Here is a 19,204-nt window from a genome sequence, read left to right as displayed (position 1 = left end):
CCCTTTATGGGTGGCAAATCTAGAATACCTCACTTTTTATATCTGTCTCTAATAGCACTTGCCATTCTGATCTGACCTTACATCCAGCCATTATACTGGTGGATTGGAGGACTATACTCTGGCTTTGCCATAGTTGAGTGCAGTATCCTCAACAAGCATATCTGATTTATCTCACACTTCCTTCTGGTATACCCATGTGAATGCTCAAATTGCTGTATATATTCAATCATGATATGAAAGCATATTCAGGTTGCCTAGCCTCTTCATAGGCACTTCAGATGAGATATATATATATACAAAAGTGATTTGGTGTATATTTAGCACATAACAAACGCAGAAAAAAAGTTAATGCATCATTATATCATTAATTTAAAACATCAATGCCCTGTTACTAAGAATGATCAGAATTTAGTCTTTATTGAAGTTGTCAGAATGTCTAGGTACAAATACAGTCATGGGCAGCGTAGAGGTTACAGTTGCATAAAGACATAGTTCTAACCCAGCAGAATTTTGTAAGATAGTGGAAGTAGGAAAAATACAAAATTAGAGATTACCAAGACCAGTTTATAAAGGGAAGGCCTCTGGGAAGCAGGGAAACTTGTATTAAAACTTAATAGCGAGGAGGAAAATAAAGGAATGAGACTCCCTAGGTAAGAGAAAAGGCATGAATGAGAGGTAAGAAATATCCCATGATGTGGATGGACTAGAGATCAATAAATGATGTGCAGGATATGGAGGCAGACAAGTGTGGAAGGGTCAATTTGAGAAGACTAATAAATACTTAGCTTGGTGCCTTGGATATAGAACTCAAAACATCATTGTTCAATATAGAAATTAGCAGAAGGTTTTAAAATGAATTATATGTGGTAGTCATTTCAGATGTTTGTACAAGTGAAAAATTTTTTGAGTCTAAAAAAGATTATTTCACAGAAAGATCTTTGTTTTACATAAATCAACCAAATATCTGATGTTACAGGGCAAGCATAACAATACTACTCAGAAAGAGCCCTTCATTTGCCAGGAAGAATGTCAGATTCCAACCTCAGTGATAACCATCTTCCAGACACCTTCTTCTTAACAGGGATCCCAGGGCTGGAGGTTGCCCACTTCTGGATTGCCATCCCTTTCTGTGCCATGTATCTTGTAGCACTGGTTGGAAATGCTGCCCTCATCCTGGTCATTGCCATGGACAATGCTCTTCATGTACCTATGTACCTCTTCCTCTGCCTTCTCTCACTCACAGACCTGGCTCTCAGTTCTACCACTGTGCCCAAGATGCTGGGCATTCTGTGGCTCCATGCTGGTGAGATTTCCTTTGGTGGATGCCTGGCCCAGATGTTTTGTGTCCATTCTATCTATGCTCTGGAGTCCTCAATTCTACTTGCCATGGCCTTTGATAGATATGTAGCTATCTGTAACCCATTAAGGTACACAACCATTCTCAATCATGCTGTCATAGGCAGAACTGGCTTTGTTGGGCTATTCCGTAGTGTGGCCATTGTCTCCCCCTTCATCTTCTTGCTGAGGCGACTCCCCTACTGTGGTCACCGTGTCATGACACACACATACTGTGAGCATATGGGCATTGCCCGACTGGCCTGTGCCAACATCACTGTCAATATTGTCTATGGGCTAACTGTGGCTCTGCTGGCCATGGGACTGGATTTCATTCTCATTGCTATTTCCTATGGCTTTATCCTCCATGCAGTCTTTCATCTTCCATCTCGTGATGCCCAGCACAAAGCTCTGAGTACCTGTGGCTCCCACATTGGCATCATCCTGGTTTTCTACATCCCTGCCTTCTTCTCCTTCCTCACCCACCGCTTTGGTCACCACCAAGTCCCCAAGCATGTGCACATCTTTCTGGCTAATCTCTATGTGCTGGTGCCTCCTGTACTCAATCCTATTATCTATGGAGCTAGAACCAAGGAGATTCGGAGTCGACTTCTAAAACTGCTTCACCTGGGGAAGACTTCAATATGAATTCTGAGCAGAAGCTGGAGATTTAAAAAAACGTGTAGGATAGCTGTCTAGATACATTTACACGGACACACACTGATGATGTGAAAGGAATGGTTTGACATGGCAGGAAGCTCTGGAAGGAAGAGGAATAGCCAGATGAATCGGAGCTATCAATTATCACATTGAAATTACTATTTTCCTGAGGCTCCTTGGGGAACTCTGAATACCCCAGAAAGGTGATAATATTCTCACACTTGTCTTAAAAGTGTCTGTCACCTACTAAGGAGAAAGTCAATTCTTGATCTTCAGAGGCATCTGGATTTAAGGGTAGGAATATTCTCCTGTGAGTCCAAGTGAAAAAGAAAGAGAAGGTTTGGAGTGAATTTGAGTCTGAATTCCACCACTTTGAGTATTGATGTATTGGTTAAAAGCACAAAGTATAAAGTCAGAGTGCCTGCGTTTGAATCCTGGCTCCTCTACTTGTGACCTTGAGCATGTTTGAAATGTTTCTGTGCCTCAGTTTGGCCAACTGTTAAATGGGGATAAAAATAACATCTAACTTTGAATGTTGTAGTGAGAAATAAATAAGTTAGAAAAATTAAGACAGTGACTAACATGTAAAGTACTCAATAAATGAATATAAAATGAGAAAGTTATGTAACCTCTCTAAACATTACTAGTAAAGATATTTAACTTACATAAAACTTTTTTTACATTACCTCACATCACAGGGTTATTGTGATAACAATTCTATAAATATTTTAAAAGTGCTAGGGATATGACGGGTACTTAATACAACTGTATATTCTTTCACTCCTCCCACACTCATCCATTTTGAGGTCTCTTTCCTTTTAGTCATAAGGTTATCCCTTATTAGGAATTCAGGGGAGCCAGCCCGAAATCCAAGTTCCTTTTTTAATAATAATGCTTTAGTAATCTCAGTTCTGAAATAAATAAGTTCAGCCATCTCCTTCCAACTGTTCAAAGAGATGATTGTTGTTATTTGCATTATAAATTAAAAGCCTGTCATTCAGGGAGACTAATAGCCTAAGGTTATGGCATTTATTGACAATATCTCATACACTGTCCAGTATTTTATTAATGGAAGATTATGAGATCTGTGTCCAGATGACCATGGACTTCCTTATCCACTAGCCGCATGAATTAGGGCATCCCACTTTACTGCCCTCAGCATTAGTAAAGTTTTTATTATAATCTCAGAAACAAAGCAAGCATTCAATTCTGACTGCTGGCAGTTGGTAGTATTCAGCTAATAATTCTTAAATTTATAAAGCTATGCTAGGTTTTATAGCTGCATGGCTTAATCTGCAGTGTTCATTTATTTGCTTTTGAATTGACAACCATTTTAATACTTCATCAGACTGGGCATTTCATCTGTGCCTTGCACATAATTAATAAACACTCAAAATATTATGGGAAAAGTGTTAGAGATTATACTGGTATGTATCATAGTCTTAGTTGATTTAATGAATAAATAATGTCTTCATTACGCTAATGTGTTGGGTAATGAAAATGTATGTCTATAGGCATGGGCAAGGACTTCATGTCTAAAACACCAAAAGCAATGGCAACAAAAGCCAAAATTGACAAATGGGATCTAATTAAACTCAAGAGCTTCTGCACAGCAAAGGAAACTACCATCAGAGTGAACAGGCAGCCTACAAAATGGGAGAAAATTTTCACAACCTACTCATCTGACAAAGGGCTAATATCCAGAATCTACAATGAACTCCAACAAATTTACAAGAAAAAAACAAACAACCCCATCAAAAAGTGGGCGAAGGACATGAACAGACACTTCTCAAAAGAAGACATTTATGCAGCCAAAAAACACACGAAAAAATGCTCACCATCACTGGCCATCAGAGAAATGCAAATCAAAACCACAATGAGATACCATCTCACACCAGTTAGAATGGCAATCATTAAAAAGTCAGGAAACAACAGGTGCTGGAGAGGATGTGGAGAAATAGGAACACTTTTACACAGTTGGTGGGACTGTAAACTAGTTCAACCCTTGTGGAAGTCAGTGTGGCAATTCCTCAGGGATCTAGAACTAGAAATTCCATTTGACCCAGCCATCCCATTACTGGGTATATACCCAAAGGACTATAAATCATGCTGCTATAAAGACACATGCACACGTATGTTTATTGTGGCATTATTCACAATAGCAAAGACTTGGAAGCAACCCAAATGTCCAACAATGATAGACTGGATTAAGAAAATGTGGCACATATACACCATGGAATACCATGCAGCCATAAAAAATGATGAGTTCACGTCCTTTGTAGGGACATGTATGAAATTGGAAATCATCATTCTCAGTAAACTATCTCAAGAACAAAAAACCAAACACCGCATATTCTCACTCATAGGTGGGAATTGAACAATGAGAACACATGGACACAGGAAGGGGAACATCACACTTCGGGGACTGTTGTGGGGTGGGGGGAGGGGGGAGGGATAGCACTGGGAGATATACCTAATGCTAGATGACGAGTTGGTGGGTGCAGCACACCAGCATGGCACATGTATACATATGTAACTTACCTGCACGTTGCACACATGTACCATAGAGCCTAAAGTAATAATAATAATAATAATAAAAAGAAAAAAAAAGAAAATGTATGTCTAGCACAGTGTCTGGATACACAGTAGGTATTCAGTAATTTGATTCTTGTGTATTTATATTACACTGAGGCTGTTCAGATATAGTCACATCCACAAGAATCACGACAAAGAGTACAGCATGGCACATGTACACATATGTAACTAACCTGCACATTGTGCACATGTACCCTAAAACTTAAAGTATAATAACAATAAAAATAAATTAATTAATTTAAAAAAAAGAAAAGCAATTACAAGAAAAAGTATCACAAGTTCACGGGTAAGACAAGAGGTAAGTGTCAGCTGTGGCCATGGAGACTCCTAGTTCAGCTGTGGAGGTAAATTCATGCACAAGGAGCTGTCACAGGTCAGGGACAGTCATGTCTTGGACCAGAGAAGCTCAGAGGAGAATAATCAGAGGGGTGGAACAGATTGGAAGAGGAGGAGGTACCAGACAATGGTGCAGGAAGGAGACAGCAAAGAGGATTACTGAAAGAGCTTGAGGAAGCTGGGGGTGATTACATTTCAAGGGGGCCTCAAAAGCCAGGCCCAGATGAGAAGACACGGGCAGCCCTTACAAATTTTATAAGTCAGTCTCCACTGAAATAGTGATGGATCAATCTCAATCAATTGTCCACCCCATCTCACTGGGGTCTGAAGCAGCTTGCACTTCTGAGACCTCAAGCTTGAGAAATCGATCTACGTGATTCTAAAAAGACATCATCATGTTACCCATATCAAGGTTGAGAAATCGATCTGTCTTTTTCTAAAAAGTCTTCATGTTCCCCTCTCAAGTTTGAGAAATCTATCTATATCATTCTAAAAAGACATCATTTTTCCCAAGAACTTATAAAGTTTCTCTCAGATAAATAAAGTATTATCTCAACTCCAAGAATCAGGGCTGAGACATGAGAAATCATAAGAAAGTAACAGTTTGAGTCTAGGTCTGTTAAACTTAACAACTATTAGATTTAAGGTATTAATATACCTGACGAGGAAACTTGTCACTTAGCAGAAAACATATTTCAACTGTAAAAGCAGAAAATAGTAAGTCTCCAAAGAACTGTGTTGACCACTCCAGGCCAGAGGAGCCCTAGGGTAAAGTCATATCTCTGCAGCAATTATTTTTATGGTGGTGGATGCATCAAACTATCTTAGGTTTAAACCATTAACTGCTGCCATATACTTAAACTTTTTTCCTGATTCTAGAATTTTCAATGACTAAAAAATTAGGATTTGGCTATCTAGAATGACACCTCCAGAAGATGATGTTAGACATAAGTGACATGAACATTTAGATCCCTCTGCAATTACCTTGTTTATCATATATTCATATATATTTTTACATTGTAATTCGTTTTAACCAGTATATCTAGGATACAACCAATATTAAGACTTGATACTTTGTAATTTCTGAGTTTGAAAGAACTTCCCAGCCAGGGGATACTTCATAGACTGAGCCTCATAGCTGGCTGGCAGCCAGCCAGACTCAGCATAACTTCTACTATACAAGTATTGCTAGCAAAACCAATTCCTCTGAAAATTCCCATTGGGTCATCCTCAGTGGAATCAGATATCCAAATTAAAGTTTCTGGCTTTGTTTTAGCAAATGCATTAATGTGTGGTAGGAAATAACATTCCGGGTAACAGTTATTCAGAACCACTTTTGCATGTCTCATGGTTCCACGGATTATTTTCCCCCTCATAGACTTCGAGGTGAACCATTTCTTTGTCTCTTCCTCTGTGGACTTTATTGTCAGTACCTGAATGTCTCCTTCCCAAGCATCACATGACGGCCTTTCCCAGTCCATTTACATACTTGTCTCTCTTAAGGCAGGAGCTCCGTCCACATTACCCACTGAGTTCTTCAGCACAAGACCCATACTTTAACTTTCTGGAGGAGCTGACATCTTTTGAACATTTTATGTTCTGCATATATTCCTTTTAGAGTTATAAAATAAAGTAACAATAATCAACTTGCCAATAAACTATTTAAGGAATATAAAAAAAGCAGATGTTTATTAAATATTATTGTTTCAATACAAAAAAATCTTTGGTACATCTTTTGGTCAGGTTGGTAACTGGATTGAGAAACAGAGAACAGATAGGTCTGTCAGGGCTGACCAAAGGTTCAGGGACATTTTTAACAGCAGGTGATATGGACAACTCCAAACATACCGGTGGAGAAAGTATGGTATCCAGAAAAACCTTCTGTCAGAAGGGACATTAGCAACATAATGAAGTAGAAGTTTCCAGCTGCTATCCCCGTAGAGAAACACCAATTTTGTCAACTACCCATAAACAAGAATATCTTTGTGGGAGCCCTGGAGTCCAGATGAGGTTCTAGCACTCCAGTGGAGAAAAATATTCAAAGAGTGGATGCACTAAACGAGTTCATCACCACTAGACCAGCCATAAAAGAAATGCTGAAAACAGTTCTTCAAGTTGAAATGACAGGATTATAATTAGCAACATGAAAATGTATAAAAGCATAAAACTCACTGGTAAAGGTAAGTATAAAGTCAACATCAGAATAATAGTGTAATGGTAATGTGTAACTCACTTTTAATCTTAGTATAAAAGTTAAAAAACAAATTTTAAAATTATCTATATGATAATTTGCTAAGGGATACACAGTGTATTAAGTTATAAATTGTGACATTAGTAACACAAAATGTGCAGGTGAGGAGAAGTAAAATGTAGAGTTTTTGTATGCAATTTAACTTAAGTGATCAGCTTAAAATAGACTGTTATAAGATGTTTTATGCAAGCTTTATGGTAATTACAAACTAAAAATCTGTAGTAGATACACGGAAGACAAAAATAAAGAGATCAATGCATGTCACTACAAGAGAAATCATCAAATCAAAAAGGAAAACAAGAAGAGAGGAAGAAACAGGAGCTACAACAGTCAGAAAACAACTAAATAATGATAGTAAGTCCTTGCCTGTCAATAATCACTTTAAATTAAATAGATTACATTCTCCAATCAAAACATATAGAGTGACTGAATGGATAAAACAAGATCCAACTATATACCACCTGCAAAAGACTCACTTTAGCTTTAAGGACACGCATAGGCTGAAAGTGAAGGGATAGAAAAGTTATTCTCCATAAAATTTGTAACCAAAATATAGTGTAGCAGGGTGGTATACTGCAATTTTTTTTAACTTCATATGTTCCTGATACCTTAACCTCTCCATGAACAGCCTCTGAGCAACCCAGCCCTCACCAAGTTACCAGGTACACCTGTGTGATAAGGCTGGTTCCTGCCACAAGTTCCTCTTCTTGCCTTCCCTGATTGTGACCTAGTGATATTCAAATGTACCAGTAAAACCCCCTCGTGCTTCTTGTTTGTGTAGTCCACGTCGACTCTCAATGAGGTACCTGCCCATGGGTTCACATTCTCTCTTGGCTCTCCTGCTTGATGGAGCCTGCTCCCTAGCAGTTCTTCTCATAGGGACCCTTGCATGGCATGCCTCTGGTTCCCTCTAGAAACTGTGATAATAAATTTTTATCTCATACGCATTTCTGAGTGTGATTTCCATGCCTTTTTGTAATGATTTTTAAAGACCCCACAAAGGGACTTACTGCCTCATTTAAAACACAAATGGAATTGGCAACAAAAATGGGATCATTCCAAACTCCAGTGAAATGTCCCTCAGAGACGCCCTTTCACCGCTCATGGTTTAATTGCCTAACTAGATAGGGCTCTACTGTTTTGGAGGCCTTTCTACTCTGATGACATTCTTGTGTACTGCCTTGCATGGCTTTGTATTACTTCTTCTGAATACTGCCAAGAATCCCCTTCCTAAAGTCTCGATCCTGTCCCAATCCCGATAACACACTCCAGGATACTGCATTCCAACTTGATCCCAGCAAGAGGGGGAGCCTCTTTTGAATTGGCCATGTGACTTGGCTGTTTTTCAGTGCGCCTTTGAGTGATTATAATTTGAGGGATATCCCCTGACACTAGAAGTGGAGTTTCCCCCATCATAGAGTCATGGGTGTGTATGTTGCTGAATGATAGCTGGAAAGCTGAGGGAGCCAGTAGGCTGCAGTAGACATACGTGATGCTGCCTGCTCTCAATAGCACTTGGGAGAAGATAATTCACTCTCCTCCCTCCAAGAGTCAAATGGTCCTCCTCCCGAGGATAGTCCTAGACAGCACTTCATTAGAGTCGATGCTGCTGGGACCAGTGGCACCTTCTCTGCTGCATCCTTGTAGCCATTGCTCATTGGTCCCCAACCCCATGGGCTATCACAGATCCCATCCACAGAGGACGGTGAATCAATGTTAAAAAAAAAAAAAAAAAAAGAGAGAGAGAGAAAAGGAAAGAGAGGGGAAGGAACTCTTTGATCTTGTTTCCCCTAAGACACTTGAAGATGTTTCTCAGCTCTTTGTAAATTACACTTCACCTGGTAAATGCGTTGAGTACTTTTAAGTGCTGGTACATATTGACATGTTAATAATCTCTTCCTTAAAGCCTGACCAACATGGTGAAAGCCCGTCTCTGCTAAAAATACAAAAATTAGTGCAGGCCTGTAATCCCAGCTACTCCGGAGGCTGAGGCAGGAGAATCACTTGCACCTGGGAGGCAGAGGTTGCAGTGAGCTGAGATCGCTCCATTGCACTCCAGCCTGGGTGACAGAGCAAGACGCCGTCTCAAAATAAATAAATAAATTGTCAAAAAATAAATAATTTAAAAGACAAAATTGAGTCCACTATTGCTGATGTAGACCCCCAGGCTCTCTAAGGTTGATTGGGACACTCTAGAGAGGGTGTCCATCAGAACGCTTGGGACTACCAGGATCTCCTCAGGTAAGCATTCAAAGAAAATAGAGATTAAAAATAAAAAACAAGTTGAGGGGTAGAAGGACTGAGTATCCTGTGGTTAAGGTTGCTGCCTGGAGACACTGGGTCCCTTCCTTTTTCTCTTATCAGTCAAAGACAGAACATAAAGACAACTACAGGTGGCTAAACTCCTAAACTCCTATTTTAACAATCTCTCACCACATTTGCCTCCACCTTCAAAAGAACTCAATACACCTTTTGCCAGCTACCCATGGAGTTTCTCAGCAGCTTTGCCATCAAACACAGTCTTAGCAGAGAGGCTCTTAACTATACACACCTTTCTCCAGGAGCATAGGTATGACATCACATTCATAGTATCCTCTTCCAAGGAAATGCATTTGACACGTTGATTAATGGCAGGAAACAACTAATGACTGGCTACCTACTGGACTCTCCAGGAAATAGGGGCTGTTACAAACTCTTAGCCTGTGGTCTTCCACTCCCACCTGCCCATTATGTTTTGGGTTTTAAAAACTAACCTTCACAATGTTGGCACAGCTACTGAGGCCTCCCTAAGACAGTATGGAACCAAACTTGAGCCCTATAGGATATTCCACCAGCAGAAGAGGTAGCCCCCCCTGTTCTCAGTTCCTTGCCAAATGCCATGGTGCTGGAGGAGGTCACCCTTCCCTAAACCCCTTAGCTATCTTTGGTGATCCTTGGGATTAACTGAGTGAACAGCAGTGGTAGTTCCTGGACTATGGTAATGGCACTGCTAACCATGACAGGTGATAGAGCTTAGTGGAATGTTGCTGCTTTCCATCCATTAGCCAGGATGTCCCTAACAAAGGACAGGACCCAAGAAACATCACACTTAATATTAAGGCAGTCGCCTTAACACTGGATGCCCTGGCCAACAAGTGGTCCCATCTTCATATGTATTATAAATTATTGGGCCATTACATACAAACTGTCTTCTTCAAGGTAAAAAAAAAAAAAAAAATCAACATATTAGAATCTCTTGCTCGCGAATATACCCAAAATGTAAGTCAAAATGATATTAGTTTTAGTATATCTCCTCATATACCAAGGTCACAATACAAGGCCTTGCCAAAACCCTCATTCCCTTCAGAGTTACAGACATTACTAATTGTAACCAAGATACACCCTTTACTTCTTAAGATACACCATGCATGCTGGGTCCTTGGGAGAGGCATTCAATGGAACTTTTGTGTTCCTGACAGGTCCCAGGTAACTGATTTAATAGACAAACATAATGATCTCCTGAAAAATCTCCTTTTAAAATTCCAGCCTGGCTAATAAGCCTCTAAATGAATTTCCATTTTGCCATAGGCCTTATCCTATCTTTATAAATTTTCAATCTTACCCCCATTCAATAAGGGCTGGAAGCCAGATGAAGGGCATGTACTCTCCTGGGATGCATTAATCATAGATTGTCCCACAGGTCAGGGAGCTATTATTCCGACATGGGACACATTTGAACATAAAACTTTCCAAGAAAGTAAAAGGCTGCAAAGGCAGGGACTGAACTTCTAGAATGAAGTTCAAGTTGACAGGGAAATTAGGGCTGACAGGGCACAAAGTTCAACTGCTTGACCTTCTGACCTAGGTTTTCTTAAATGATGTCTATGAAAAATTGGCCCCAGTGCCTCCCTATCCTGTTTTAATGTGGAGATATGATAGTACAGCCATTCAAAATAGCATTTAAATTGTTAAGCTCAAGCCTTTGGTTACTCTTTGACCTATTTCTGTGAATAGGTCTCTTTGACCTATTTCTGTGAATAATTCTATTTCTGTGAATTTATGAAAACAGGATTAATAAATTTGGATCAGCTATGGGCCCCACTCTTGTTTCTGTCTGCACAGTAGACCTGGATGATATCATTCATGGCTTTCAGTAACACCCATACATGCTTAGGAGCAGCAACTCTACATCTCTGGGTTAGACAAATAATCCAGTATTTTTTATATTCCTCTGAATATGCCCAGAACTTAAATTTGTCATCTCCACTTGAAGTCTAACAGGGACCTCAACTAGCAGGGTCAAAACAGTATTTTTTATATTCCTCTGAAAAGCCTCTTCCTCCAGTTATTCTCCTTCTTAAAGGCCACTATCCTCTTAACTACACAAGTCAAAAGCCTTCTGTCCCATGTTAATTCCATCAGCAAGCCCTTTCTACCAAGCCTTAAAAATATGTCCTGAATCTATCACCCTATCAGTACTATTATGACGCAAGTCTAAACAATCTCTTCCCCGGACTTGTGCAGATCCCAGTACTAGCTTGTCGGCTTCCACTCTTACCCTCACCACCAACTGCCAACTTAACAGCCAAGGGAAATGAGTTCATTCCATTATCTTAATTAAATTCCCATCTGTGACTAGGACTACCATGGTCCTGATAATATAGTAATGAGAACATGGAATATGTAATCTACTCTGCAAAGAATTGCCTTTTATTTTGGCAAATAGGCTCTAGAGTGCTGATGTGATCCCTGCCTAGCCTAGTGGTATAAGAGACAGTGAGCTCACAATCCTGGACCTTTGACCTGCTAGACCATTTTGCAAAGGACTCAGTGACCAAATTATGTGCACCTTTGTGAGAATTATGGAAGCAATGAGGATCTATGCCCACCTACTCTTCTGTGTATTTAATTTCACATATCTTTTGCCCTGCTTCTTTGCTCTTGCAGTAGTAAACCCAACTGAAAGCCACTTGAAACCATTCTAAATCACCACGCTCACTAATATGTATCTCAGACCATAGTGCCCTATGTGATCTGAAGTATATAAGTAAAAGGGTTAACAAAACTCCTCTGTTGCATGAGAATCTGATTTTCAGTTAAACTTACTGGCTCTGTTTCCCTGAAAAACAGACAACTGTAAAATACCAACTATATTGCTAGTGTGAAAACTGTCAGTACCAAAATGGAGTCATTCATGTCAAAATCAAACTAAATGGAGCCAGAAGGTCCATTTAGTTTGGGACCTTCATAAAAGAGGGTCCTCATGTATATTTGCCTGATAACAAGAACTGTCATAAGAGACTCTGCCAAAACCACACCTTGCAATTAAGCCACTTCGACAAGGACATCTTTCCAGTAATAGACAGTCCTAATTGTGGCCTTGCAAGTAGCTTTACTAAACCACAACCCTGTAGTCATGTCACTTCTATGAAGACCGACTCCTAGCTATGGTCAATGCACATGTCACCACCTGTGGGAAGCCCCTATGACTAATGAACTTTTGTTTCAAAACAACCTTCATATATTTCGCCTTTTTGCCTTTAAAAGTTTCCCCTTGCCTCCACCTCCTTGAATATGCCTATGATCTGTCATAGCATGCATATCCCAGGTTATAGTCCTGTTTATTCCTGAACAAACTAATTTATTTGGGAAGCTTGTCTCTCTGCCATTATTTTAGGTTGACACTAGGCAGGATTGCCTGTGATAGAAATGACCCTTGATTGGCAAACTTGTCTGAATGGGAAGAAGTTATAATGAATCATAAATACCTGTTGGAGATTCCATACTTTGGGCAGCCCTGAGTTTGGGGAAATTATAATAAGGCATTTCTTGCAGAGTCTAGAACATAGGTGTATGAAGGGCTGAAAAGCATATTAGCTACTGTGGGGCACCAGGACTTAACCTGCAGCCTCTCTCTGACTTGCCTGATACAGACTTTGACTCCTTATACCTGGGAGAAGATGACTTCTGGGTGGCTATACTAACCTATGCCTGGGCTACAATAAGAACTCCCACCAAATGAGGAATGCCTGATTCTTCCCTACTGGTGATTTTTGCTTTGTTTCCTGTGTCCTTTGAGTAGATTCGGGCTAAATGTGGCTTATGATAGTCTTAAAAGTTTATTTAAATAAATCAGATAAAAATCCTGATGGGAGTAGCAAAAGTTACCTTCTTATTATACTTAGGATAAAATCCAAGTTCCTTGACTAGCTCTAAAGCTTCACATAGTTGGACTCCTGCCTGTTTCCTTGACTTCCTCTTGCTGATAATTTTCCTCTTGTCTAAGAAGCTTGACCACACTGGCTTGCCTTCTCCTTCTAGAACACACCAAGTGCCCAACTTACCCTTAAGGCTGCCACAGTAGCTGTTCCCTAAGACTTTATAACAAGATTGTCCCTTTTAATTATTCAGATCACTTTCTCACTAATTCACTATCCTAACACTATATTTTGATTATATGCATAGAATTTACCATTGTGTGATATTTTCTTCTTTGCTTATTAATTTCTCCCTGTTTATTATTATACTTTAAGTTCTAGGGTACATGTGCACAACGTGCGGGTTTGTTACATAGGTATACATGTTCCATGTTGGTTTGCTGCACCCATGAACTGGTCATTTACATTAGGTATTTCTCCTACTGCTATCCCTCCCCCAGCGCCCCCAACCCCCGACAGGCCCGGTGTGTGATGTTCCCCGCCCTGTGTCCATGTGTTCTCGTTGTTCAACTACCACCTGTGAGTGAATTTCTCCATTACTTTAATCTTGCACATTTAATCTCATCAGAAAGCTTTGTAAATTCTATCTCCAAAATATGTTCTCAGTTGTCCACTTCTTGTCATACACACATGTCAAGAACCCTATTCTAAGCCAATACCATCTCTCACTTGAATGACTACAGGGGTCTTCAGATTGGCTCCGCTTCTCCGCTTGTCACCCTCTCACATTCATTCTCTGTGTAAGTTGAGAATGAATGTCTCTGCATGGGTGACAAAGTCTTCTTGACCTTGCACTCACCTGTCTTTCCCATGTCACCTTGAAGCACTCTCCCTTTCATTCTCTGTACTCCAGACCCACTGGCCTTCTTTAATTTTTCCATGAATGTATCGAGCTCCAGTCAAAATCAGGATTCTCTTTTATCCTTTCTCCTTTGCACGAGACATTTTTCCCCTAGCTCTTTGAATGTCTGGCTTCCTTTTACCTTTCAAATCTCTGTATAAATACTTCCTCCAGAGAGATTCTGACTATCCTAAAAATACATCCCTCCTCCTGCCATATGCACTAGCAAAATACCTTTACTTCCTGCATGAAACTTGTTATAATTATAAATCAATAATCATTTATGTAATAGAAAATGATACAGGATAAGAGTGAAGAATGTGGTCTCTAGAAAGACTGGTTCAAATTCCAATCCAGCTCAACCATTCACTTGCTACCTAATCTTGGACTAGACACTTTACCTTCTTATGCCTTAGTTTACTTACCTGTAAAAATAGGTTTAATTATAGAGCCTACTTTGCAGGGTTTTTGTAAGAATTAAACGAATATATGCAAAGGCTATAGAACAGTGCCTAGTTTTCCGTGAGATCTCTGTAAGAGTTAACTGAAATCTGTTATTGCTACTATATTTTAAACTCCTTAGGGCAGGAAACATATCTAATCTTGTTCACCATTGTATTCCTAGCACCAAACATCATTTCTTACATATAATATGTGCAGGAAATGTTTATTGAACTGTGAGTGTCAAAGGGTAATTAATAACTTGGAAAAATTCATGATATATTACCAAGTTAAAAAGGTAGGTTATGAAACTATGTACAGTACAATCATAGTTGTATTAAAATATATAAAAGTACAAACATCATGGTATTGGTAGTGCTGTCTGGGTAGTGAATTTTTCTATATTCTTATTTTACCTATCTTATGTACAACTTACATACATACAAATTATTAGAAGAGTAGCGGCTTTGTAACTATTTATCAAAGACGCATACACTCGATTACATGAGCATCTATTAAAAAAGATCTGAAGCAATAATACAGTAACAGGTAATAGCACAGTTTCATCACAGTCTAATTCACCCAGAAAATATAATGAAAAAATTGTCATTCAAAATAACAATCAAAAAATGTCATGTGTAAAGAAACCCAAATGTGTAAAACTTACTTGAAGAAACTATTTTTTTTTACAAAGAAATAAAGTTTAAATAGAAATATTCCCTATTTTAAAAGGAAAGACTGCCTATTGCAATTTCTCAACATGCTCCAATTTATAATAGAAGGCCAATCAAAATCTCATTTGGCCTTTTCTGAAATTTGACATCTGTTATACAGTGTACTTGGAAAAATACACAAAATTAGCCAATGGTATTTTGCAATGTCAGGCATTATTCTTTTTGTCATTAAATATTTCAAAGTTAAAATAAATGAGGAAGTGTAGTATTAGATAAAATAAAAAGCAAAGAAACAAAAACATCTACGCATATATAGGCTATGGTAATGACGACATTTCAGTCTAGTGTAGATACTCGCAGAATTCAGGGGGGTAAAAATTTCAATATCACAAATTCTGCCCTGCTCTACTTTTTGAGGGGTAAGGATTAAAGCATAAATTAAATGGATTAAAGCATAAATTAACTTGATTTATTGCAGTGATTAAGAGTATGGGCTCTGGAATCAGACTGTCTAATCCTGGCTGTAATATCAAGTGCTTTATAGCTTTAAGTGATGTACTTCCCCTCTTCATTTGCCTCAGCTGCCCTCATCTATAAACTAGGGATACTCCTAATATCTGCACTAAAGGACTATCGTGTGGAATCCGATGTAAAAAGCTTGGAACAGAGCCTGACATATAGTAAAGCCTCAATAAGTGTTAGCTATTATTAATATTAAATAAATAAAAGTAATGAAGCCCTAAAACATATAGAAAAAAATATGGGCATGTGTTTATGATGAAGATATTAGTTTTTTTTTTTTTTTAAAGAAAGAAAAAGAAATAACACTGATGCTTAAAAGCACTTTTTATTGTTTGGATACCTTTCTCCTTAACTGCTGTCTACTTTCCTGGCTAATTGTTATCCAAATCAGCTCTCAGTACTGCAGACTTTACCACGGTTTGTTTTTCTGCTTTCTAGCAAATCTCTTGGTCTGAAGAAAGAGTACAATTTCTTTGGAAAGGGCCAGGCAGTAGGCCCAGCATGATCAAAACTCTGTGACTCTATCTTCTCTTTGCCATCTGTATAACCCCCTTGTCCTGTCCTTCCACAACCCAGATTTGATCTTGGGCCATGGCTGATAGAGTATAAGAACAGGGACAGCAGATGGGAAGTCCTAGGAGGCCTGCTCTTTCAGCAACATCAGCCTGCAGGGGCCTCCTCCCCCTAAAATTCTCATAGCCTTTATTTTCCCAAGCACAAGCTCTGGTCCTGTGACATCTTTGATTTGTATCTATCCAGTGTCCCTAATCACTTTCTCATTTGTTTGCTAACTTAGTCACTCATTGTTTAACACTCCTTCAATCATTGATTGCACATTTTCCACGTACCAGGCCCTACCTTAGCTGCTAGGTAGAAGACAGTGACCCTCCCTGCCCCAGAAGCCTCCTCCTCCTGGATTCACCGCCTTGGAGCCAGGCATGAGGCTGATGAGTTTACTCTTTGATGAAGCTAGAGCAAGGATTCCAAGTACCCAGTCAATTGTGAAGGGCTCTAAGAGGTTATGGCAAGAGAATCATCCACTAAATGAACACTCTTCTCCCTAGCTAAGACTCTTAGACCCAATTCACCTGTTGTCTTCCCTGATGAGCAGGGCTTAACTTCAAATGAGCCTCAGGCTTTCTTTGGCCCAGATGGAAGGCAGATAAAAACGGTAACATTTCTTCCCATTAGGTGTTTTTTCGTTTTGTTTTGTTTTGTTTTCTCTTTTTTCTTTCTTCCTCAGACCCACCAGGCCTTCCAATTAACAGGGCTTAACTTCATATGACCCTCGGGTTTTTTTGGCTCAGATGGAAGGCAGATAAATGCAGTAACATTTCTATTAGGTTTTTAGTTTTTTTCCTCAGACCTATCTGGACTTCCAAGGATGGAAATTTGGGGTTCAATGTATATCTTCCCCAGTCAGAGGCAGACCCAGAGAACTCGCCTTATGAACTGGAGAAAATGGAGAGGCAAGACTTTCCTCTTCATTTCCCCTAGCACCACCATAAACAATAGGTTTTTCTTTAATCTGGACAAAAACCATCCCATAATGGGGAGTGGAGTGAGGGGAAATTGAAGCTGTATTTGTCCGTTTTCACGATCCTAATAAAGATATACCTGAGACTGGGCAATTTATAAAAGAAAGAGGTTTACCGGACTTACAGTTCCACATAGCCGGGGAGGCCTCACAACCATGGCCGGGAGAAGCAAGTCACATCCTACTGGAATGGCAGCAGGCCAAAAGAGAGCTTGTGCAGAGCAACTCTGGTTTTTAAAACCATCAGATCTCGTGAGACCCATTCACTGTCACGAGAACAGCATGGGAAAGACCCGCCCCCATGATTCAATCATCTCACACCAGGTCCCTCCCACAACACGTGGGAATTATGGAAGCTACAAGATGAGATTTGGGTGGGGCCACAGAGCCAAATTATATCAGGAGCCTTGTGCTCCACCTAAACATTGAAACCTAAATCGCTAGAATAAATGTTTTCCCAAAGGCTGCTTTTATCTCCTTTAAGCCTTGTGCTAGCAGCTCTAAGTTACACAGGCTGATCAAAATATCCTGAGCTCCAAGTAGAGGTTCCCTCTCTCCCAGTACTGAGTCTCTGACATCTAAACACACACCACAGCCACTTTTAGGTATCCCCCATCAAGACCTCTTTACTTCCTTGATAGGAATATAATGTGAATATTTCTTATGTTTACACTTCCATTTTGCGATGAAACTCTGATTTAACAGACTGTGTTTTGCATGTATGCTTGTACATATGTACATAGAATATACCCATGTGAAGATGTATTTAAGTGGATGTACATTGTGTGTTTTTGCGTTTCTCTACAGTGGGTTTACCTGACAGATTTATGTGCATATGGACTGGAAGGCATTATTTACTGGCTTGATTTATGAATTGTAACACTTTTACCCTAGAAGTACATGGTTAATGGAAAGCATCCTTGAATGCAAACAAGGATCTAGTCTGAGACCCCAAGGGCATCTTCTATGTGTTATGCACCTACTACCTCAGTGCCTTTGTACATAATAGCTCTTCTGCAGGAAAGCTCCTCCCTCCTCCTTGAAAGCTTTACCTACTTAATTCTTACCACTTTTTGGATTCTAGTTTGCAGTACACACTCACAGAAGCCTTTTCTGTCTCCCCAGACTAGATCAAGACCCTGTTCATGCTATTTCACAGCTCCTCATCTTTTTCTTTACACCATTTCTCATAGTTTGTAATTATATATAATGCGAATTATATAGTCACAATTTGCACAATTCTTGCTGTAAGATCATAAATTCATTGAGGCAGGGCAGTGAGTAAAACTCTTTTGCTCATATTGAATTCCTAATAGCTAGCAAAATGCTATACACAGAGTAGGTCTTCAATTTTGAGCTTGAAGTTGCAAAAAATTAACTCTCTGGATCTGGCTACAAGGGACTGTATAAAGTCAGTGAGATTCAGGAATCTGAGAAGTCACCCTGACTCCTTTGCTGCTCTATCTGTATCTGCTTAGAGATCAGCATCAAATCCTGGAAGTGAAAGCCACTTGGGGGATAGTCTTCAGGGGAAATAAAAATAAGAAACTATACCCACTTTTCAGTCAGGCTAGTGGTAGGGAGCTCGGAAAACCAGAGCACCTGATAGCAGCTACTACAGGACACAAAATCTGAAGAAACGCTGAAAGAACACTGGGAAAGTTGCAGGCCTCGACCTTCAAAATGTTGCAGCAACATTTCCTCCTCTGTTCTTCATATCTGTGAGTCTTCTAACTTCAGATCTTTTAGTTTCCCTCCAAGTCCTTCCATCCATGTAGAGACAGCCCTTATCACTACTTCTTCTCCCATATCCAT

General features: G+C 39.5%; 1 protein-coding gene across 1 annotated transcript; it reads left to right on the top strand.

Annotated features, from left to right (window-relative positions):
* Positions 1-1,004: 1,004 nt before the first annotated feature.
* Positions 1,005-2,069, top strand: LOC100462145 (olfactory receptor 52D1). Its single transcript, XM_024254783.2, has one exon. The coding sequence runs from the start codon at positions 1,027-1,029 to the stop codon at positions 1,981-1,983; it is 957 nt and encodes a 318-aa protein (XP_024110551.2). The 5' UTR covers positions 1,005-1,026; the 3' UTR covers positions 1,984-2,069.
* The last annotated feature ends 17,135 nt before the right edge of the window (positions 2,070-19,204 follow it).

This window comes from Pongo abelii, chromosome 9 (assembly GCF_028885655.2).
Source record: "Pongo abelii isolate AG06213 chromosome 9, NHGRI_mPonAbe1-v2.0_pri, whole genome shotgun sequence".
NCBI classification, from domain to species: Eukaryota; Metazoa; Chordata; class Mammalia; order Primates; family Hominidae; genus Pongo; species Pongo abelii.
This window is presented reverse-complemented; position numbering and strand designations above follow the sequence as displayed.

What these genes read in the sequence shown, in the direction of transcription:
- LOC100462145 (XM_024254783.2), top strand. Translation starts at nt 1,027, where the DNA reads ATGTCAGATTCCAACCTCAGTGATAACCATCTTCCAGACACCTTCTTC.